General features: G+C 38.9%; 1 protein-coding gene across 1 annotated transcript; it reads right to left on the bottom strand.

Annotated features, from left to right (window-relative positions):
- Positions 1-1,077: 1,077 nt before the first annotated feature.
- On the bottom strand, positions 1,078-17,846 carry tdgf1 (teratocarcinoma-derived growth factor 1). The gene is made up of 8 exons (XM_053645838.1): positions 17,493-17,846; positions 16,667-16,716; positions 16,387-16,542; positions 15,696-15,810; positions 15,495-15,604; positions 4,859-4,944; positions 4,682-4,801; positions 1,078-1,146 (listed from the first exon to the last, which is right to left on the bottom strand). Exons 1-8 carry the CDS (start codon positions 17,510-17,512, stop codon positions 1,078-1,080), a joined length of 726 nt encoding a protein of 241 aa, XP_053501813.1. The 5' UTR covers positions 17,513-17,846.
- Between the last annotated feature and the right edge of the window lie 7,266 nt (positions 17,847-25,112).

Raw genomic sequence — 25,112 nt, 5'->3', positions numbered from 1 at the left:
CTTCCAAATGTGTAGACTCTACCCCACGTCTGGAGAAGTCCAGATTATAGAGCTTTCAGTGCATGCGTGTGTGTGCGTGCGCATGTGTGCGTGTGCGTGGATATATATATGGAGTTTCAATTATTACAAATCCCGACACACAAGAGGTATGTAATCAAGAGAGGACGCATTTCATTAAAAAAAACCCAACAAATCTATATTCATTTTGAGAGGGGAATTTTTTAAAATCTATATATTTTACAGACTTCCAGCCGTGTCTGGAGATGTTCAGATGGGTACGTGAGAATGTTTTTATCTCCTTATGGGGTTCAAGAATGAGAAGAATACGTGCCTGTTGGGCCACAAGGAAATCTGCTGCAAAAAATCTGCAGCGTATTAAAAGTAATAATAATAATAATAATAATAGAAAAAAAAATGAACAGAGCCTTAAGGTTTCCTTTCCTTTCAATGTTAGATTTAGGTGTAGCATGGCATTAATTAGCTGCATTATTACTTGTATATTAATAATTAGTCCTCAAGTCGAGATGAAAGTCTGTGTTTGATTTGTTTTTGCTGCCTCGCTGTGCTGTGCTTTATTGTCTCCTGCACATTTGTTTTGACCTGCCTTTATTTTTACTGCTTTATACGTCTTCATTTTTTTTGTCTTCTAAAGCAGTTTGAAATCAAGGTCTTGAAGTAACTGGAAAACACAATAAGAGCAAAACAACATTGCGCATCATGGATTTCAAATAAAATGACAGTAATATTTTGATGCTTTCTGAGATGTTTGTGTTTTCCTGAAAGCCGGTGGAAACTGGCTTTGCTTGGAGAATTGTGGGATTGATTTTCAGCTGTTTTTTTTTTTTTGCCTCATTTCCATGTTGCGAAGCTCAAGTTTACAATAATGTAAAGTAGGTAGGTGGTACGTGTCAAAGTAACATCCACATGGACGCCAGGACCCAAGGTTTCCCAGCAGAACATTGCACAGAGCATCTCACTTCCTCTTGTGGCTTGTAGCCAGCCACGTGATGTAAAAGAAAACGTGATTCATCAGACCAGACCACCTTCTTCCGTTACTCCATGGTCCAGTTCCGATGTTCACGTACCCATTGTAGGTGCTTTCCATGGTGGACAGGTGTCTCCATGGGCGCTCTGACCGGTCTGCAGCTACACAGCGCCATATAGAAAGGTGTCAGAACACACAGTGCATCACAGAAAGGTGTCAGAACACACAGTGCATCACAGAAAGCTTGGTTACTTTTTTTTCACCAGTTTGTGCTACAGTAGATCTTCTGTGGGATCGGACCAGACGGACTAGCCTTCCTCCCCACGTGCATCAATGAGCCTTGGGCGCCCATGACCCTGTCGCCGGTTCACCGGTTCTCCTTCCTTGGACCACTTTTGGTAAGTGCTAACCACTTCATACCAGGAACACCCTACAACACCTGCTGTTTTGGAGATGCTCTGACCCAGACGTCTAGACATCACAATCCGGCCCTAGTCAAAGTCTCTCAGATCCTTACACTCGCCCATTTTTCCTCCTTCCAACACATCAACTTCAAGAACTGACTGCTCACTTGCTGCCTACTATATCCCACCCCTCGACAGGTGCCGCTGTAACGAGATAATTAATCTTATTCACTTCACCTGTTAGTGGTTTTAATGTTATGACTGATCGGTGTATGTATGTATCTAGCTATCTATCTGATTTGGTTATTTATTAGCAGGTTACATTAGTAATATCAGGGCTCTCTAAGCCAAATAGGTATGCTAGAAGTATTTTAGCTTATGGTTTTATAATAAAGTGGTGTGTGTTTATTTTATATTGTTTTCATATTATATAGCTGTGTTCTCTATCGCATTATTTAATGATCTCTAAATAACAAAAAAACCCCAACGGGTTCTACTGGGACCGCGACTTAATTAATCAAATTTTTTAATCAAATGAATAACTCGCTATGTTACTTCTTAAAGAGCTGTGACCATTTTAATGAAAAAAAGGTTAAAAATTTGTTTGATAAATTATGAAGAGTTTTAAAACAAGTTATGAACTGCTCCTAGTTCTAAACAAAAGACACTGACTTGTCGAAGGATGTTCAATAAAAAGTGCTGTTTTCCACATTCTGAAGCCTGACTCGTAATGAGTGGGTATAATTGGCGTGACTGTAGCACCATGAAAAGGAGCAGTGCCACTGTAACAAGCCCTCCTCCAGGGCACTTGAAAACCCCCGAGTAGCACAAGAAGGAAAGGAACTTTGTCGCCGCCTGCCTGATTCATGGACTAACACTGTAGTTTAATGAAGTGGCTGTAGTCTCCAGTGCTAAAGTAACACCAGCCTAGAGGGGATCAAGGTGCATTCGGCCTGCGTGTAATCCTGGGGAAGAAAGGAGCGCATGATGATAGGGGAAGGGAGGACAAGGAAGGGCGATGAATCGCAGGATCAGTCCTCTCCTGCTGGAGTAATCACTCCTCGACTCTGACCTAAACCCTCCTCCTCCCATCCATTCGCCCTAGCGTCAATCCCACAAGCCCACACGGAGCTGTCTCCCACTGAGCCGTCTCAATAACTCAGTTTTTCTCTCTATTGCACTCCCACTCTCTCTCTCTCTCTCTCTCTCACACACACACACTTCTGTGTTTTCATTTGCTACACCCCTGTGGGTTCTTCAGATCTTTAAAGCACTTCATGCGACCTGTATTTGTCTTATATCGTAATTATTTTTCAAGAAAGGCTCCTTTTGTACATATTAGATGTTCAGATATTGTATATTATATATTCAGCCATCATAATACAGCATGCGGTGCTTTTGAAATTTTTAGGAAGTATAACTGATAATAGCTCAAATATGAGAACACGTTTCTGTGCATTGTTGGCTCTCGCTAGCCAGGTATTGTGAGCAATGACGCGGAAGCATTGATTGTGTTGTTTTATTGTTAGGGTTAGCTACTGTAGCTAATTAAAGCAGGATGATTATAACAGGGGAAAACACTTCGTTGGGAAAAAAATCGGTACTAAGCAGTACCTTTCCTTGTCGCTGCCGTAGTACTATCAAATATACAACTTTACCTAGAAAGGTCTGTATAGCATCGATTTAAAGCTTCACGGTCCAATTATGCGCCTTAAATCTTTTTTCAAAGGTGAAGATACAAAGGATAAAAGAACCACCCCAGTGACAATTAAAGGAACAATTTAATACACTTTTTTTTTTTTCTAAGTGTGTACAATGAAAGAAATCAAATCTTATGCTGAAAAAAATGAAGATTAATGAACTCAAGTTTGGACTGAATTCATCTACACTTGAACTGCAAAGGTGTTGTTATTTATTTATTTTTTGCTGCTTTTGTTTCGGGTTAACCGTCACTACAGCTACACTAATGTTACTATTGGCTCTTGCTAACGTAGCTAACATTCTCATTAACAAAGGTACCAAACTGTACTTTTGCATAGTACATTGCGCAATACCATCAAGGGGATATCTTTAGTATCTTTAGTATGTATCGTTCAAGTTATACTGTGTATGTACAAGGTAACATTAATATAGCGTACCTTTTAGAAATAATTTAAGCTATATAAAAGGACCACTTTATATACGTTTAAACGTGGGTAGAAATGGTAAAAGGTCTGCACTTACATGCCGTTTTTTTTAAACCTTAGCGGTTCTACACAGCACTTTACATACCAATGGTAGCAGAGCTGCCATGCAAGGTGCTAACTTGCCATCGGGAGGAGCTTGGGGTTCAGTGTCTTGCTCGAGGACACTTTGGGTATGTGGAGTCACGTGGGCCGGGAATTGAATCACCAACCCTACGATTAGTGGACAACCCGCTCCACCACCTGAGCCACAGAGGTCCACATGACCACCCCAGCCAGATGCTACTATCAGTGTACTCATAATAATTATTTCACCGATTTCACCAATAGCATAAGGTGCGAACCTGAACGGCTTGTTAAATCTCACTGTGATAGACCAGTTTGAATAATAATGGAAATTTTGTCCATTGTCAAATGGCGAGAAGTGTAATGTCATGCACGAACGAGTATGTTTAATTAGCTAGCACAGACGCAAACTATTCCCTATCGCTAATAACCACACTATTTGGCACAACATTGGATTACCTCACTTTGTTAACAGGTGTTGCCTAATGTTATGTTAATTATAGTCTTTTTTTGTGGCTTGCTAGACGACAAACAAATGTTCTTTAGGTGTGTGTCTGATTGTAATCCTACTCAGGTACAGCACATGCTTCTTCCCAGGTAAAACTTACATTCTAATTCTCGAAAAGATTTACCGTTGATGGTCCTACTCCAGCAACAAGAAAAAGTTCAGCTTGGTTCCTTTATTTCTGCAGGCGTACTATCTTAACATGTTCACGTCAAAAATTGGTCGGAATTTCCATTATTCAAAAACTTCAAATTAAGTGGCGTTCCATCACAGTTTCAACCATTGGTTGCTTATGAATTTGACCGAATAACACAGACTCAGTTAATAAGTCCAGGGCTTTCGAAAACTTCAATAGACCTTCAGTTTTGAGGTCTGGTTTGGGCTTCAGATAATTCATTCATTGGACCTCTGGGATTATTCACAGCTAGAAACAGGAAGATGAGTATGTTTGGACAGCACACTTCATCGCCTACTCTATTAATCAAGTTGTCATTTGCCCAGTGCGAGCTGTCTTTTGGGTAATGATGAGACTTATTGCCCTGAAATTGTCACTGGCTTTGGGCTGAAACGTTGAGCGTCCCATTCCAGAGGCAATCAGGTTCCCGTTGGCTCGGTTAACCTGGCTCTTGGCAGTGTGTTCAGGGTCAGGACTCTCGGCCTGTTAAGATAAGACTGGAACATAATTGGTATTTGGGGTTCTTTATAGGACTGTTACCCTCACAGCCTGTACACAGCTGCTGTTCTGGAGTTTGGCAGCGGTGTGGAAACCAGATGGCCTGGGAAGTATCTGTGGGGTCTGTGCTATTGACACACCGCCCAACAGATAAGCAGAGAAGCCTCTGATGTAGGAATGAACAGACAGGAAGGAAGGCACCAACATAGATCAAGAAGGTGAAAGTGAGAATGATAAGGTGAAAAAAAGGAGAATATGAAAGTGGAAGATGAAAAGGAAAGAGGAATTGTTATGAAGGGCGAGAGCAAATCCTGGATTACGTATGCTGAGACTGATTTGTCCCAATGCAAGGGATTTATCGGAGTGACTGTACATCTTTTCCTTCTTAACATTGTTCGTAAAACTGATATCACAGGAATGTCATTTGAATGTTTTTAATATTTAGTCCTGCTGTAAAGGTTTGTTTATCTGGATTGTAGATATACTGTATACAGCACTATGTATATATGCTGTATGTATAGAGTAGGACTTTAGACTTCTGAAACTTCGAAAACAAAGAACGGACATGTTCGACATCTCGAATATTCACTATTCAAGGTCTCAGTCACTTGGATATTCTAGGTCACTGTTTATATTTGAAGCAATTGTTTTGATATCGATGTTAACCATTTTAACTTCTTTGTACAAAAGATAAGCTTTTCCCTTGAGTCTCGAGTCTTATATCTTCCACTGTAGCACGTGTTCAGACGACATTCCAGTGGATCGGACCCCACTGTACATGGGGTTCGTTCCCATTTTCCTTTGGGTTTGCTTACTACTAATCTGTTTCTTTTTCTTGTTGTTCTTCTCCTTCTGGTGATGCTTCACGGCCCACTCGCGGTCCCTGTAACCCAATTTTTGAGCCGTTGTTTTAAAGTAGCAGAATGAACGGAATATCTTATTTCCTGCTTTGAAAATTGCTAATAGTTATTTCTACTAACTAGTCAAATATTTTATATAACAGTGCGTGGTGTTTTCTTGCTTAAACAATAAAGAAATGATATCACGGCACACGTTTTCTGTAAGAGTCTTTTTTTTATTGCGAGCGTCTTCACAGTGAAATATAGATTTTCTGCCACTTTTCGGTTTAAAATCTAACGTGCAGACGTCAACGTTTTGGGGAATGTAACATTTCATGAATGCGGAGAATCTAAAAACCTACGATTTTTCTTCTGAATACAGAAAAAAAGTTGTTTAACGTTAGATTTTGTTCTGATGTTTGGCATACTGTATTTTTCTTTATGAAATAAATGAGTTTCCAAGAAACTTCTCTCTCGCTCCCTCTCTCTAGTGAAATGAATATTTTAATTCTAACAAAACGAAATAGATTAATTTGTTTACGTGTAAGAAAATTAGTAATCAACCGGAAAAAAAATCGATTGTGATGTCTATCAACCAGGCCTTAATGTTATCGCAACGTAACTGTAATATTCATCTCAATTATTAGCTTTTATTACAATTATTAGCATTATGACGGATGTACTCAACACCAGCAGGCTTTCAGGTCGACGAACCTCCGATTCCTTCCCCCGCATGCTTGTTAAGGGTAAATATGTCCCTGGCTGGTGTGATATATGGTATTGCTCGATGTGTGAGTGTAAGTCAGACAACACTCTCCTGCTAACCTTCCATTCCCACCCTGTTAGAGAGGGTCACTAGGGTTTGTTTACCTCATCCACCATTGTTTACTGCCACAGAGCAAAGGCATTTGCCACCGCTGAATAGCATTCTGGAGCTGCAGACCAGAAGGAGAGAGAGAAAAAGGGAGAAAAAAGAGAGAATGGAAGGGCGAATATTGTTGTCAATATGGCATGAAAACGTATATAGTGTATAAAATGCATCTGTCAAGGTATATTTAGAGTATAAGGTTGTGAAATATTATTCACATCCTGACGAAAGCGAAAAGGAATATTAAAAAAACAAACACAAAAAAACCTGAGTGAGGAAATCACAGATTATTTATTTAATTAATTAGTGAGCAATGTTGTTGAACAACAGTTATCCCCAAACTGATTGTCCTCGTGTTAAATCAACCCAATTAAAGGGATCATTAGAGTAGGCTGACCGAACACAGCCAGGCTTGATTACAGCCAGCTCTGCTCAGTGTACGCCTCACTTATTTTAACTCTTACCAGTTTGACCAGCAGATAAAAATTCCACAAATGATTCCACAATCCAAAGAAATTCCCAGAGCAGCCAACGCTATGATAACTATCGGGCCGGAAAGGGCAACGGCTCCATTACCAAGTCCCATGATTCCCCTAAACCGCAGTCTCTCGAAGGAGAACACTTGAAGCGTGCAGTGAATCTTCTCGAGAGTGGTCAGAATTTCTCCACAAGTGCAGTGCTGAAGACTTCCTTTGCTTCAGTTAAGGTCAGCGCTCAGCCAGGGCAGAAATGAGCGATGTGCTGTTTAACGGAGAAATATATCGACGCTCAGTCTGAGTTTTCTGGATCATTAGCCTTTAGGGAAATTCTTTTTTGTCGTTTGCATTTGGACAGCATGTCTAATCTAAAGCAAACATAGCGTTCCTTAGGAAGAACAGCACACCACCAGTCAAATATCAGGAAGTATAATTAGGATTTTTAAAAAAAACACATGACAGGACAATCTGAGAAAAAGATAAATAAATCATCGAACACAGCGTACTTACAGTATAATGTTTTTCTATAACAGCATGTGTTTTATTCCTTTTATACCACAGCAGTTGGTGAGCAATTACGTTTACTTATTTCTTAAACAAGAACAAGTACTTTTTGTCCTTTTATAGTTACGTTATATATTTGTGTTAAGCAAGTTCGAGTTATCACTAACAATCCAGCGGCTGTAAACGGGTGTTTCCTCACCAGCCTCTCTTTTCTTCTCTCTCTTCATGTTAATAAGATGGAATAAAGAGGACTCATCTTTTAGTCTTTCCCTTGGCAATTTTTTTTTTTTTTAAAGCAGCAAGCACAAAGCACTGACACTGGAGACTCCTTCCAAAATAAACATCCTTCTCCTTGCCGAAAACATCACCATGTCAACGATTATACGGTTTTCTTTGTGCATTTTAATCCATTTATTATTAGTCCTCGATTATGTGGAGCGTCCGGTATTTATACAATGTGAATGCGTTGTTGTTATGGAAACAATAACGTATGAGAACATTTACATTAATATTTCATTCACAGACCCGTGCTGTGTCATAGGACTCTCAATCTTGTTTAAAGGCCCACACAGTTCTGCTAATTTTAGCCCTGTGTGTGTGTGTGTGTGTGTGTGTGTGTGTGTGTGTGTGTGTGTGTGTGTGTAACTCTCACTGAGCTAAACGCAGCCTCTAATCACATCTCCTTCCTTTTCTCAGCGTTCAAGCCTCATCTCTAATGTTCACATGCAGAAAGATTAATAACGAAGACGTATTGATCTACAGTGCGCGCTCGGTGAAATCATTTCTGTGGATCCAGTTAAACATCTATCGCTAAAATATCTCTCCGTGCTAAATGAGAAGACGGTGTGGGAGGAACTGGAGGAACAATAAATTCTGTCCCGTGTCAGAAAAGATTGAAAACGGCAACATCCGATCGTCCGTCCACGAGCTGGAGATGAAACTGAAGAGGAAGCTTTGTGGGTCAAACAGGAAGACAAGGATCTAAAACACAAAGCGATGTCCACAGTAGACCGGCTGGGGGAAAAAAAAAAGAATGACAGTTTTAGAAAGGTGTAGTCAAAATTAGTGGAGATCCTGAGATGGTTGTCAACGCCTGTCGTCTGAATTTTTATTTATTTATTTATTTTAAATGAACTAAGCTGTGGATTAAAAATGGTTGTGATCTGGAATGGTCTTGAAAGAAGTTCCAGACTGCAGTCATTTTGCCTAAAAAGATAAAAATGTACTGTATCACACACACACCATACTGAGTGAAATCATGAGGGGGCCAGTACTTTTTCACAGCACCACACTGCCCACTTCATTATGCTCAGATTGAGCTGCAAATCAACAGCTGTCAGTGACAGCATTGAATCTGAATGGAAGCCTCCTAAAGAGGGACGTGGACGACAAAGAACACCCGCGGTGAGAGGAAATGGATCTCGTCTCATATCTCCCGAGCTTTATTATTATTATTATTATTTTCTTTTACCACATTGCGTATTTGCGTTAGCGTTCCCTTTTTCCCTGCTAAGGTGATATCGTTGGACAGATAAAGGACGAGCTGTCTGACAAAGCTCTTCCGAGTGAGTCTAATTGGAGTCAGACATGACAGAGGGGATGATTACGGCTCCCTCGGAGTGAGATGTCCACTCCTTTCCAACAAAAGGGCGGCAGATTTCCTGCGTGTAATCCCAGACATCCGAGCTTTTCATTTCGGTGGATCCTGCCGTGTCGGTTCAGCCCAGCGGAACCCACATGCCAGGTTTTCTATCAAAGGGATTTGATGGAGCTTGTGCATATGAACTGGCAATGTTGAAAGGGTTGTCTTGTATCAGCAGGGAGCAGGAGGATAAGAGGATAGGCTAATGGTGGGAGGAGGACAAGTGGGAGTTACTATAAATCCTGAGAGTATTACTCTCTCAACTCACTAATGAATCCTGGTTTTTTTTTCTTTCCCCACGTCAGAACGACACTTTTGTGAACTTTAGTTCTTTTCTAGAGTGAAAAAAGGGGCTCGGTTTAGTGCTCCAACTGTTCATATCTGTAGCTGTGTTTGGATTTAAACACGAAGTGGGTGTAGCCTACAGTTTTTCTTTAAAAAAAATAAAAAATACAATCGCAATCAATAGTATTCACCCCCCCGTTACAAATCAGGATTATTGTAAAAAAAAAATGTACCGACTTTCAGCTGTAACGATGAACAAATCAAACAAAAGCAATTGAAATAGTTCAACACGACGAATGCTTCAAGTGCTTTCCCAAAACTCAACTGAAAATGCAATTTATAATGACTTCTCCAGTCTCAAAATTATTCAAACCCCTGAATAGAATCCCTCACAACAGCACAAATATGTAAAACAGGTGTCGTCTCAAGCACACCTGATACTAAACTAATCAAGGGCTTCATTAGCTGCAGCAGGTGTGCTTGAGCTGGAACACAGGAAATACCTGAACTGGCTAGGGGCAGAAAACGTATGAAATACCTGGACGGGGCGGGAAAAGGAAGCGATCGATGGCTGCAAGCAGATTCCTGAGAAGGCAGGATGTGAAATAATTTTGATTGCAGCTGTATATGAAACCTACCACTATGAAAAAAAACCCCAAAGCACCATCAGCTTGGTCTGTGAATTCTGGCTGTGACAGTTTCTCACCCTCGCGACGTTACTCCAGTGATGTGCGCTGGACGGGTTTTAATCCCGCTCGCGCGGTTGTACCTCCCTGCAATGTTCAATAACAAATTTAGTTCCCAAAATATAAACAAATTCCAGGGTGTCCCAAAAGTCTCCATACACGGAGGACTATATTTGCCAGCACCACATCGTTTGTGCTTTCATCAACGGAAGTCCGGCGACGTCCACGTCTCGGTCGGTCCGCAACACTTCCAGTCCTTTTCTAATCCGTTAATGAGTTTGGGAACGGCGTCGTGCGTGATGTTCCTGCCACGTTTCCTGTTAAAGTCCTTCACAACCTTACTTCCCGATCCAGCCATGAGAATGATTTCAAAAAGTTCTTCTTTTGCCAGAGGCATTCATAACCCACCGTAAGCTTGATCAGGCAGCTACTAAGGATGAATGAATGGATGCTAAATGCATCACAAAGTGACCCACATTCACGTTAATTAATATGAACTTTCTTTCCACGAGCTTCATATCTGACAGAAAGTTAAAACCTTCTGTTCGCATCCTGTGAGAGCCCAGCTCCCGATGCCCTGTTCGGGCAAGCTGTTAAAAAAAACAAACAAATCCTGAGCCTCCTATTCGTATATGTATTTGTATTTGTTTGGAACACATTATCTGTTCGTACTGAATAATGATTTCACGTTCGCGTCCCTGCACGCTGTCCACGCAGACTACAGAAGCTATAGAAACTTGGGTTAAGGAGATCAGAAGCAAAACTTCATTAACATTAAAAAAAAATAAAAAAAATTAAGGATTGTGGTGCCTGGAGGTTCGAAGTGAACCAAATCTACTGAGAAAGGGCGTGTTTGTATGAAGGATTAAACAATTTAGTACATAGTGGCCTGTCCTATTAAGACGACCGAGAACGTCGAACCTGTGCCTGAAAGAAAGAAATCAACAGCGTCGGTTTCGAAACAACAATCTTACTCGAGTTACTTGCTTAATGTAAATCCAACGGAACATGTTTTGCAGCTGGCGCATTGCGATTTCTCTAAGCTCAGACATTTAACGTGAATGAGGCTCCTGAGGTAAAGGAGCGACTCAGCCGTAAACCACTGTGATGTAAAACGAAAAAGAAAAAAATAAAGCACATTGAAGAGTCAGAACGAGACCATTGTCAGTGCTGATAGTGATGGGGAAGTCGCAGGACTTGAAAATGTACCGAGCACTTTACCCCACCCTGCCCTTGTTACCGGAATAAAAGAGGCAGCATGCATTTCAATAGAAAGAGAGTGATCACCACTGAGCTACACATTCACTCAGGAACTATACATCGAGACTATACACCAGTCTTTAGCAGGAAGACAGACTCTAGAGAGAGACTTCATACTGATGTTCAACATGCAAACCCCATCTATAAGATATAGTACTAGCACAAAACAACCCACTAACCAGCCCATATTGTGGTAATGTTTATGATCTGTATCATATGTATTATGTATGATCTATTCTGTATATTTCTAACACAGATTCAGCGTCGGTGCTTATGTTGTGTCTTTAATGTACATTGAAACGTAGTATCTGATTGTAGCGTCGTCCATTTAGTGCTTTATAAGCTTATGTTCCTTTTAAGACTAACATTTAATAACGCAGATGGAAATAATCTCACCACCAGACACTACAAGGAAGTGTGTAATCATGGTATTAAAAAAATAATACTCCCCTCAAGCTGCATGTACGCAGAGCAGGATAAAAAAACTGACCTGGCTGCTCTCCTTTGGCTAGCTCCTTGGGTTTAACGACTTGCTTGATCCTTAACTATAAATTCAAATGTAGTACAAGCGATTGCACCACCATGTGAAATTCATGTGTCTTATTTCTCTTATTGTAACTTTACGACACGGAGAGAAATGCAAAGCTGTCCCTCGGCTAATCGGATATTAACGGGACGCTGTAACGCTGCTGATCGTGTAGAAAGGCCAGGCAGTATACAATATACAAGGAGTAAAAGAGGAATAATAGAAATACAAGGCAATATCCTTGTGCCTGGGCGTGCTGTTATAGGAACATAATCAGAGACTACAGTGGCGTGATGTGGCCTGACAGGAAGTGCCGCTTACATCACAATGTGTCAGCGACTACATTTTTAAAAAATTAATTCAAGAATAACAGTACTTTTTATCAATTTATAGTTACTTTAAATGCTGTGGGTCATCTGCAAAACAAGTTAAGTGCTGTAAACATTCCTGGCTTGACGTTAATAAGACAAAAAAAAACAATAACAACCCTACAGCTCATCAAGTTACTGAGAAAGAATCCTGTCTCTGACACTGGAGACTCCTTCCCTAAGTGTTAAATAACCATCTCCTCATTTAACGATTAAACGGTAAGTTTAGCTTCCTTATGTATCTATCTATTTGTTTTACGATTAGGCTTAGATTATGTAGAGCGTCCTCCATAAAAGTCCCTGGGTAAGTTGTTACTATAGAAACGATCGAAATATTCCAAAGAGCGCATCAATATAAACCCGTGATTTGAGTTTCTACCGTCGCAGAAAATGAAGCGACGTATTCTGACCAATCAGAATCGAGATTTCAACAGCGCTGTGGAATGTCACGATATATCCGTACTGAGGAAAAAAAAAAAAAAAAGATCATTCCGTTCCATTCATATACAGTGTAATTATTTCCCCTTCAGGTGCATCTCATGTGATTTATTAAAAAAAAAAAGAAAAAAAAACCCAACTTGTTAAAGAAGTATTTCAAATACAGCAAGATTTCAAACAAAGGCTCACGACAAATAAAAGCATGACTAGAACCGTATAAAACATTACAAATGCACAAGAATCACATTTCTTTCTTTCTTTTTTATTGCACATTAAAAATTTTATTTGCATTATCACTGCATTATTATCACCCCCCTCCCCCCATACAACTTAAATTCATGCCCAGGATCAATTATGATGTGGGTTTTCAGCTAAATTAAGATCGGTAAATAATCCATCGACTGAGTTATTGATGACAAAATTAATTCCGTGAGACAATTTCCCTGCTTCAGTAACAAACAAACAGATACAGTACAGTACATCACTTCCATAATCTATCAGGTCAACTCGGTAGGTCAGAGTGGCCCGTGTGATTGATTGGCCTGAGAAATTGTGTGTGTAAGATAAGGGGGGGGGGAGGGGGGAGATAATGGAAAAGTCAACAATCTGAGGTTATCTTAGAGTTATCACACTCTCTCCTAATCAAGAGTGGTGCCACACAAATCACTTCGACTACATATAAAGACAGGACTTCTGTAAAGGATGCATTCGCTGGCGGGATACATGAACGTTAAATCATAGGTCATGAAAACAAAACAAAAAAACAACAACAACATACACAGCACTATGGGTAAAATTCATACTGACACAAGTACAATATATTTTCTATACAAATCCTTTATACAGGGACCTTCACATTAAAACAGTTGTATTGAACACAGCTAGTTGCATAGCTTCCACTGGAAGAAAAAAAAAAGTCAGTGCTGCCATTAAATGCTGCAAAAAAAAAAAAAAAGGGGGGAAAAAAGAAAAAAAAGAGAGCTGTACATCCATAAAACTTCTTTCTTCTCTTATCCTTCTCTCCTGAAAACATCTGGGACCAAAAGACTAAGCGGAATAGCGAAACAAGTCCTGGAGTCGTCTTCAAAGCAGAAATGAAAGAAGCAGCACCAGACACAGGAGACTGCGGGCCAGTGGTGTTCTCTGGGCGTTCGAACGAAACCAGCGCACTTCCTGAGAATCGTCTGCAAGCCAAAAAGAAAGCCACACACACACACACACACACACACACACACACACACACACACACACACACACACACACACAGAGTGCATTTGAGATGCATGTTGGAGGGAAATGGGACCATTAACACATGCTTAGACCTGAAAAACAAGCCCCCTGCTGACTAATCCTGTAAGGGTTCTCTGGAATTAAGCGCCAGCCTGTGGGGATTCGCAACTCTATTTGGTCAGTGAATGAGGTGTGAAGACCTTTTTTTTTTTTCCCTTCGTAGCCTATTCCTGTTCCAGACAAGCGCTGATAAAGAGCGGTTTGGCTCCGAGGAGGACTCTCTTGTTTATCGTGATAGTAATGAGCGAGATAAACGTCTGACGTGGAGAGCTCTGAGCGAGCGGTGAAGCTCAAAACATGCATTGCTGCAGCACAAATGAATTCCCGATGCAGTGCCACTGAGATGAAGACGAATATACATGAATTCTATGTGGCAACGGCATTGTATACCACTTCATAAATCACAAAGTATTTGGCGTAACAGTACGGGGTTTAGAGGTAGCCAAAATTGTGCTACTCTTTAGTGTAGTAGTAAAAAGTCAATCAGAAAGGTGGAGATTGTGTTACAGTAGTATGCCCTTTCAGACGTGGGCAGATTGTTTACATACTATCTTGGCATACTATTTAATAAAGTACTAGGATATGTTATAGTTACTAAAATGTTGTAGCTACAGATATGCCATGCTATTCAGTACAGCAGTATGATGCTTTAGATGTAGCTAAACGTCGACCATTTTGGAATATTCTTTAGTACTAAATAGTAAATCTTATAGTAGCATGCTGTTTTAGACTTGTTAATTGTTCGCATACTATGTAGTATAACAGTGTGATGTAGACAAAATGCTACCATACTCTTTAGTGTAGCACCAAATCTTAGTATGGCATATGTCTCTCGATGTAGCCACAAAATGACTATACTTTAAATCAAAAATTACAGTAATATGTTGCTTTAGACTTATGTAAATTGTTTACATACTATTTCAGAACAAAAATTTACTACGGCACCATCTTGCTTTAGATTTAGTCGAAAAGTTACAATACTTAATTATAGTACTAAATAGTACGGCGTTTTAGATGGAGCAAAATTATCATCATACTATGTTGAGACTTTTTAGTATAGTATAAATAGTAAGGTGAATTTGTTGTAGGATGTTGTTTAAGTACTATTTGATAAAGTAGTAGGCGAAAATGATATCGTTAATTTTGCACTTATCTAGTATGGAGTTTAAGGCGTAGACAAAATGTCACGCTGGTATATTGGCATACAGTTTAGTACTACATAGTAAGTCAGTAGGTGGCAATTTTGTTGCAGTAGTATATATATATTTTTTAATTTATACTTATTCAGATTGTTTACAGACATCACATGCTATCTGGGACATATTGGTCGAAATTCTATCATTAGTTTTTGAGTCCTATTTTATACACCAGTATGAAGTTTTATACTACAGCCAGAATGTTACTGTACTATGTTGGCATCCTCTTTAGTATAGTACTAATTAATAAGTCTGAAGCCCAAACAACCCATAAAGTGTCAGTGAGATCAGTGTGCTTACCACAGTCGCTATGAAAGACCTGAGGAAAGCAGTGCAACACTCCATATCCACATCTGCAATATGAGCAGCCTTTTTGAACCCATTCCCCATGAGGAATAACGCCACAGTTCCTGCGCAAAAGACAACAATCCGAACCAAACCGTTAAATTCTGTGGGTTACGGATTTGAACTCATGCCGTCTACGGTGAACGAGTCGGTTACCTGACGCGGTCGTCGTACTCGCAGCTCCGCCCGGTGAAGTGCTTCGGACAGGCGCAAAAACTCCCCAGAATGCACGTACCCCCGTTCTTACAGCAGTTTCTACTCTGTGTAGCACCTTCAACGAAATAAGAACGTGTAAATGAAGGAGTCGTTGTGGTTTTCTTTGCTCGCACCCGCTAGATTTGCACAGAACTAAAAACAGTCGGCGTTCATACATCTGTTAGCAACGGTGCGTTAATGCGTGGACATTTGCAAATGTTCACGGCTCAGAGGAAATTGTAACCTCCCTTACACACTTGATAAGATCCTTAGGGACGTCAAAACAAGCCAGATTTTGTGTTCTACTTCAGTTCCTAATTAGGGCGTGCAATATGGAAAAACACCTCACGACGCAAGATAACAAACATTGAAACAAAAACAGAAAAACTAATATAATAATGTTAAAAACTGCAGGACGCCAAAGAGACGTGATTTGAAGAGATCTAGCCCTCGGGTACAAAAAGGACACTCATTAACTGAAAAAGCCAGAGTCCTGTAGAGTCTGGAGATTTCTTGGCTCAAATACACTTGATCCAGCTCATTAATTACAAACCAGCCGGGAATCACTAAACTCTGCTTGGACTTTGGACATACAGAACATGACGTGGGCACTCCTGACAATATCATAAATAGCACACGGCTTATCACTTACTTCCAGTGAGTCCAATAAAAGGTAACACGGCTCCAGAGCCCCGGTGCTGGCCAGCTGCAGACGGTGCGTTCATCTCGTTAAACTGATTCAGCAGTTCACTATGTTCATCACGCTGTCCCGGTGCCTTAGCACTGCCACATCCTGCTCCTTCGCAACCTGGATGAGGGAAAACACGGCCATGTTAGAGACAGCGATCGTTCCGATCAAGCGGACCGCCCGCTGTATTAAAAAGGACAGATGCAAATTGTGTTGAAATGGAAACGGCCTGAAGTTGCATTACCTGATTCAAGTGTGATTGCTCGGCAGGCGAAAGCAGCAGACAGCAGGATCCTGGAGAAATACAAGAAACCTGTGAGATCCAAACTCAAAAGACTCGGTGTACTACCTCATTTACATTGACATTTATTCATTTAGCAGACGCTTTTATCCAAAGCGACTTACAAATGAGAAGAATACAAGCAAAACCTCACTGCTGTACTAAACACTGCGCTGGAAGTAATACTCTTAAGTAACATAACCCACTATTTGATTTAAAGTTTGAGCGTATCTGTAAACAATTTACACACGACCAAAATAACACACTACCGTAAAACTTACTCTTCAGTACTACACTAAAAAGAGTACGTCAAAGTAGTATGGTCACATTTTGTGTACTAAATACTATCCCCCAGAAATAATAATAATAATAATAATAATAATAATAATAATAATAATAATAAGATTTAGCTTATTCCAAAACCACTTACTACTGACTACACAGTACTATAGTAAATAGTATACCAAAACAGTACGGTAACACGTCTAAAACACAATAACATGCCACAACAGTCCCAGTTACATACTACTGTAAGAACTGTGTTCCTATAGTACTATACTAAACTGGTATGTTAATACTGTGGCTAAAAATAAACACCACCCCCATACTGTTATAACTTTATAGGTGAAGTCCAAAAGAACACAACCCATCACTAATCAGTGTAGTATGTTAAAATAGTGTGTGAATAATTCACTAAAGTATTAAACAGTAAAAGTAAAAGTATTAATCTGATAACACTGACACACACACAGCTGTTTTAAACGAGTTTAAATGAGAAACAAGTTTTTACCTGAACAGGAAATCAGTCATTCTGCCGCCCAGCTTCGAAATATATATATATTTAAAAAAATAAAATCAAACAACGAAGGTTAAAAACCCGCTATGGCAACTCTGACCTTCCAAAACTGCTAGTTTTTATTTATTTCTTTATCATCAGCGTCTCCTTCTTCCCGTCCCCTTCCTCTAACGCTAATAACACACACCCCGCGCTCTTTATCCTGATTGGTTGATGCTCGTTCGGCTCGACCAATACCGAGCGCTCACTGAGCACTCACTTCACGCGCAGTTAGCACCTGTAAGCCCCGCCCCTCCGGTTAATAGTCATGCATGAGATCACACAGGCGGCGCCGGACATTATGGCAATGTAGAGAGTTCCGCCTGTTAACCCTGAAATCCCCTCAGTGTCTACTCTTCAGAAATAATAATAATAATAATAATAATAATAATAATAATAATAATAATAATAATAATAAGTAGGGAAAGTCAGAAATTGGAAGAAACTAAATCAGAAATCTACTGATACAAAATGAAAGCAGAGACCTAAACATTATACAACAATATAACAGTGTAGAATAATAATATAATAAGTTTTATGCAGATAGAAACAAAGATACAGATATACATCATGAAACTGTAAACATTAAACCTTTTATTTGATTATATAATGATATGACAGAATTATTTAAAATAATAAAAACAACAACAATAATAATAATAATAATAATAATAATAATATCATCTTGTAAGTATCTGCTTTTCTGAAATAATAAAATAATTTAAAATCTAGGACATGGGTTGATATGAAATGAAATGGGGGGGGGGGCAAAGAATGATTTTTTTTTGTCAAATGATACTAACTCAAATAATCAACACGTAAGAATATATAGAAATACAAAATTAAATTATAGAGTAAATATATAGTGTGGGATAATAGTACTTATTACATATGATAAACTTTTTATATGTTATTATACTATAGTATATAATATAATAGTATGCAATAAATTCATCATAGGTAATAAAAAAAATACACATACACAAAATAAAGATGCAAACTTAAGAAAAAAAATCGATATGTTTATTTCAGTCGATGCATCATTGGAAGGAAAACATTAAAGTGTAAAATGTCAGCCGTATAAAGTATTTTCAGCTTAAACATACATCCTCTTTAGGACAAAGAATTTTGGATGAAGAAACAACAATAAAAAAAAGTTAAATTATATTGCATTTTTACATGATCATTTACATTTCAACAATAATTCTGTGTTTATTATTATTATTATTATTATTATTATTATTATTATTATTATTATTATTATTTTATGCAGTTGGTAGTAAATACTTGGCAACTTCTCTATTAGTTCTCTGCAAAACTTTTCATCCACCTTGAATTTTTCTTGCATTGACATTTATCATACAGCCATTTTAAACATGCAGACTTCAAGCTTTCAGACCGAGCGACTGACTGCTGACACGATGACGTGCCAAATGGACCATCAGGAATTTGATTACAACCAAGAACAAGACATTTGATTTCATTACATTACATTTATTCACTTAGCAGACGCTTTTATCCAAAGCGACTTACAAATGAGAAAGATACAAGCAAAGCGATATCAAGCAGAGAACAATACAAGAAGTGCTACCGTACGAGATCTATTAATTGAATTCCAGAAGAAGCAAAGTGCAGAGTAGAGGTGTAAGTGCATATTTAAAAAAAAAAAATTTAATTTTTTTTTATTATTTTTTTTTTATTATGAGTTTGTTAGGTGTTGACAGAAGAGGTGGGTCTTTAGTTGTTTTTTGAAGATGGTGAGAGATTCTGCGGTCCGGATTGAGATTGGAAGTGCATTCCACCACTGAGGAACAGTTAGTGTGAAGGTTTTGGAAAGGGACCTTGCGCCACGCTGAGTTGGAACTGCTAAACGTCGGTCGCTAATCGATCGCAGATTGCGTGAGGGAACGTAAGCCTTCAGGAGAGAGTTGAGGTAGGAGGGTGCTGTTTCATTTCAGAATTTAGCCCGCTGCTGCAGCTAGTCAGCCACTTCCAGTGATATGTGCAAATTAAAATTGTGGTATGGTGTTGCTTTCAAACATAATGAAGTGAAACTTTGGATCATCACAAGAAACTATTATCCACTTAATGCTAATTAACAACCACAAGTCTTCCAGGGGGAAGGGAACAGACTACGTTTGGTCTTTAAAAGGATCTTTTTAGCTAACATGCATGGTTGTTTTTCTGTATATGGTCTATGTGGATGCATCTAATGCAGTAGCTCTTCATTTTGCTAATTTCTTGTCTGGGTGAATAAGCTAATGCTAACTGACAAGTTTTAGCAATAGCAAACTAGATTGTTAGTGTGCTAGTTTTTAATCCATTGCTGTGGCTTTACTAGATAATAAATTAATACCTTAATCCATTGAGTTAAAGTAAAGCTCTGTAATTTTTGAATGTCCATGCCAGTTTACGTCCCACAGGAGAGAAACTTGGCTGTTTATGCTAGTTGTGATTTTATTTCTAAAATGAATCATATTGTTTATGCACTTATGTGAATTGTCATTGAATTATTTTTGTCGTTACTGAATGTCTATTGTTACAGTAGGTTGTGAAACCTCGCAGTTGCTTTGTGTAAGTCAATAAAAGCATCTGCGAGACAACTTATTGTAAATATACCCTATTCACATAACACTTTAGTTCAAAGCCGTTCTTAGGAAAAAATCCACCCGGAATGCTTTGTGTATCAGCAGTTATAACCAGTACGTGCTCTTCTTTTGTGCAAAGGATTCATTTTCTGATTTTTTTTCCATCTTCCATTGGTCTATTTTCACTTGTTTCCTACATTATCCACAATGGAAACAGGAATTCATCACTACCTAAAGAAAGCAATGCGGCGGCGCTTTAGTCCTTCGGTCTATCCAGCTTTCTCACCTCCTCATTTGTACACTCTGCTCCAATTGATCAGCTTCCAAAGCTTTAACTTTCATGCCAACAGCGCAGTCAACATCTCGTAGATCACTTTAATAGGAACACCTGTACACCTGCTCTTTTATGCAGTTATCAGCCAATCACGTGGCAGCGGCACAATGTATGAAATCATGCAGATACAGATCAAGAGCTTCAGTTAATGTTCACGTCAAACATCAGAATGGGAGAAAAGTGTGATGGCTTGGATGTTGGTACCAGATGGCCTGGTTTGAGTATTTCAGAAACTCCTGATCTCCTGGGATTTTCACACACACACACAAATTTCTCTAGAGTGTACACAGAATGGAAAGGCCTTGTTGATGAGGGAGGTCAGAGGAAAATGGCTAGATCGGTTCGAGCTGCCAGGAAGGATATAGTAAAGGTGAAGATTTCAAAATCATCTGGTCTTTTTCTAATCTTCACCTGTCCAGTTTGGGTGAGTCTGTGCCCATGAGAGCCTCAGATTCCTGCTCTTGGCTAACAGGAGTAGAAACCGATGTGGTCTTCTGCTGCTCTAGCTCATCCACCTGAAGGGTTGTTGTATTGCGTTTTCTGAGATGCTTTTCTGTTCACCGCGGTGGTAAAGAGTGCTTATTGGAGTTACCACAGACTTCCTGTCAGCTCAGACCAGTCTGGTCATTCTCCTCTGATCTCTCTCATCAACAAGGTGTTTCAGAATGCAGACCCTCTGCACACAGGATGTTTTTTTTTACTTTTCGCACCATTCTGTGTAAACTCTGGAGACTGTTGTGTGTGAAAATCCTAGAAGATCAACAGTTTCTGAAATACTCAAACCAGCCCATCCGGTACCAATAACCATGCCACGGTTAAACTCACAAATATCACACCTTTTCCCCATTCTGATATTCGAACATTAACTGAAGCTCTTGACCTGGATCGGCATGACAGCTGCATAAATGAGCACGTGTACAGGTGTTCCTATTAAAGTGACTGGTGAGTGTACCTATATACACTATGCATACCAATATACAGAGTATGCTATATTGTCATGTCTGTAATTCAATATCACCCACTCTGAGTTCTTTATTGTAGCACGTCATTAAAACTTGAATTCCTCTCACCTGATGTTTGTCTCCAACACCTGTATCTCCTCACGGTGAGAGCATTACGAAGACCCCACATAAGATGCACTAAGCAATCAGATAGATGAACATCAATTTGATCTCCATCCTTCTAATTTTCTACAATATTTGATTAATCTTCTCCCGTTTTATATCCGAGCTGTATAAATGTGCCCACTTATTTTTGCTCCAGCACTGCCGAATAAACAGGATCGCCAAATAATGGAGTCGTCTGAAAAACGACGCTTGGCATGTTTTATTTTTTCTTTTTCTTTTCTTTGCCTTCTTTGATTCCTTACTTATTTTATCCATGGCTAGCTGTGTTTCAAATCTCTTTAATTGGTCGCAATTTCAAGTGGGACTGAAAATGAACCCTTTCTGAAAAAGAAATTAAATGCAAATTATGTGTCTTGGGTCGATGCATTTCTCATTTCCCAGCGAAACATCGCTGTGGGGAGAATTTCTCTTTTAAATCCGTTAAAATTCATTCCTCTAATTGTCACCGGGAATGGTTTCACGACACAGTCGTTCCTGCTATTTGTTAATTAAAAACACCACCAGGAACATGATCTAAAGAAATGATCGTTAGGATGAGTGTCTAGTCACTTTGAATTGCTTCAATAATAGTGTGTGTGTATATATATATATATATATATATATATATATATATATATATATATATATATATATATATATATATATATAATATATTGCATTATTGTTATTTGTTGAAGTTGCATATCTGTGCGTTTATTATTTTGGCTTTTCTGATTATTATTATTATTGTTATTATTATTATTATTATTATTATTATTATTATTCAAAGCAGCTTACAAGTGAGGCATGATGCAATGTATTATTACAGTCGAGCAGTTGAAGGTTTAAGGGTTTTGCTCATGGGCCCTTCAGCTTACTATCACAGATCCATTAACCTCCACATACTTATATTTGTCTCATTATCAGTTTGTTTTCTTAAAGTCACCTTTCTGTAATATATTTACTGTAACCCTGGCGTCAGTGAAATATCCACTCACATTTTTAATACATTCACACAATCCACTTTTATTGTCTTTCCATTGACGTACGTATCACAGTGCCTAGACCTGGTCTTTATGCTCCTCTCCAGACAGACTTCTGAACAATTTGGAGAAAAAAATAGACAAAGGAAATATCCAAAAATGGAACAGGGATCAGTGAGGTATGAAGACGGGGCTTTCTGCTATTACGATGCGTACTGTTTTCCAATAGCAGCGCATGCTTTTATTTCTCTTATACCGCCACAATTTGCCAACAAATGCATTTTTTTTTTGATTCATTAAAGTACAACGTCATACTTGTATCCGTTCTCAGAAAATGGTGACAAACCTTGAATGATATCCTATTACAGAGTTTAAGAATATTGGTTATTCATTAAAAACAATCATTACAGTCACAGTTTCCAAATAAAAAATGAAAACATCATTCAAAATGGGTCGCAAGGTCCCGAAGACTTTTCTTTGGAGGAAAACACGCAACTGACTGTTACAAGGCGCTGACACTGGAGACTCCTTCCATAAATGTTGAATAAACATCTCCTTACAGAAAGCCTCATAAGTTTAACAATAGTACAAGGTCTTTGTTAAATAACACGTTTTTAAAACGTGTTTATGTGTAGGCGTAGATTATGTAGTGCGTCCTCCATACAAGTCTTTGTGAATGAGTTGTTACTATGGAAACGATCATATATTTGAAGAAGCGCCACGGCGTAATTCTTTTATCATATTTTACTGCTACTACTTGCTGACTAGTTGCTGACCTTTAAAGTTAGACAAATCCCCTCATCAGTCTTTCAGTCAAGGGAGTGAAAATAGAAAGATTTATATTTGCTGTTTAACACAGCCTGCAATTAGTTAATGCGTGTGAATTATGTTCATGATTGCACTATTATGAATTTGGGCAAAGGGAGCAGGCCAGGCTTATCCACAGGATGGTAAAACTCAAAGGAGGGTCGAATCAGTCCATTTTGTGCTTTTGACAGAGAGAAGATTGGGCTTAATTACTGATGGTAAAATTCGGGAGATAGCTGGGATGATGAATGATGGCGATTCCAGCTTGATAATTGATCAGGAAGTGATTAGGGCGTCTTGTTCCCATAATCCAAGGTCAAGGATGTCTCTCTGCAGCCCCCATGTCTTTACTGAGGGACTGGAGGCTAGGGGTTTTGTAACAGAAATAGATCGAACTGAAAGGCTGAAATGTATTCAGCTTTCTCTCAGGTGCACTTGTGTTTGACGGGCTGTCATGTTTCCTGTCAGAAGCATATGGAGGTAATTATAGTGAAGAAGCAGCCTCGGATCTACCATTTGTTCAAGCTGAATCTCAGCAGATTAAGCTTTCCATAATGCTTATGTTTGAAAAATGAATGTCAATAAAATTGTTCAACCAGAGGATGAACGGAATCGATTACTTGTCATTTGATCAGCGCTCATACAAATAAAGAGAACGCCTGAGACTTTTTGGTCAATATTTTTGACTAAAACTTGCCCTTCATCGTGCAGATAAAGGTATCTTAGGGTCAGATGAATACAACCACATGAGTGGCAGATGCCTTATTTAAATAAAAGTACAATTCCAGCATGTATTTGGACATATAATTGAGGGTTAAGCGCCCATTAATGGCTTTCTAGCAATTTTTGACATCTGAACTCACATCCTTATAGATTACACACCCGCGTTAACGGTATACGGTGCCAACTTGTAATCACATCTGGTTCCAACCCAAGTGTGCCTTATAAAGCCAGCAGTGTTCACAGTAATACGTAAATGCAACAGCACCTCCACACAACAGCATCTTCCACGTCTGCGCGACTCACAAAAAGCAACCCCATGGCTCCTAATTGCTCCACACATCCTGTCTGCCACGTCATTCTTTTTTAATTAGTTTAACTTTGTGATAAGGGCTCGTTAGCTGCCAAAGGATTATTTATAGGGTAACATTCCCTGACATTTTAGGAGGTACAAATGGTCATGCTTGTTATTTTATTCACCTGGACACATTGAAAGATGATGAAATCGCATGAATAGTGCCACAGAAAAGTATAAACTGTACAACTAGGATACCAAATATAATCCTTCAAAAGGTAACAAATATAATAATGAAACAAAAACAGAATAATAATAATAACAATACAATAAACTGCTATAACACAATATAATACTACAAAATATAATAATATAATACTAATTCTACTAATACTACTACTACTAATAATAACACTATACAATGCTATAATACAAAATGTAATAAATGTAATACTTTAATAATATGATGTATAAAAGCACAATGCATGCAGATATAAACCATAATGTTTATTGTTGTTGGTGCCAGACAGACTGAAACTACTGCTTTCCACAGCAGTCTCTGGACTTCACACAGAATGGTGCAAAAAACCCCACAAACCCCAAAATCAAATCCAGTCACCACCTTGTCGATTAGTGAGGTCAGAAGAGAACGACCAGCCTGATTCGAACGGTTCAAATAAGCACTCTTTACAACGCTGGTGAGCAGAAAAGCATCTCAGAAAACACATCAAGACAAGGCTGA

This window comes from Ictalurus furcatus, chromosome 16 (assembly GCF_023375685.1).
Source record: "Ictalurus furcatus strain D&B chromosome 16, Billie_1.0, whole genome shotgun sequence".
Classification (NCBI taxonomy): domain Eukaryota; kingdom Metazoa; phylum Chordata; class Actinopteri; order Siluriformes; family Ictaluridae; genus Ictalurus; species Ictalurus furcatus.
Note: the sequence above shows the minus strand (reverse complement) of the source record. Positions and strands in the feature narration are given on the sequence as shown.

Coding starts and splice junctions, on each gene's coding strand:
- tdgf1 (XM_053645838.1), bottom strand. CDS start 17,512: ATGACTGATTTCCTGTTCAG. Junction 15,811..16,386: donor TTTTATTGGACTCACTGGAA/GTAAGTGATAAG, acceptor ATTTCGTTGAAG/GTGCTACACAGAGTAGAAAC. Junction 4,945..15,494: donor GGTCTTTCATAGCGACTGTG/GTAAGCACACTG, acceptor GTGTGTCAATAG/CACAGACCCCACAGATACTT.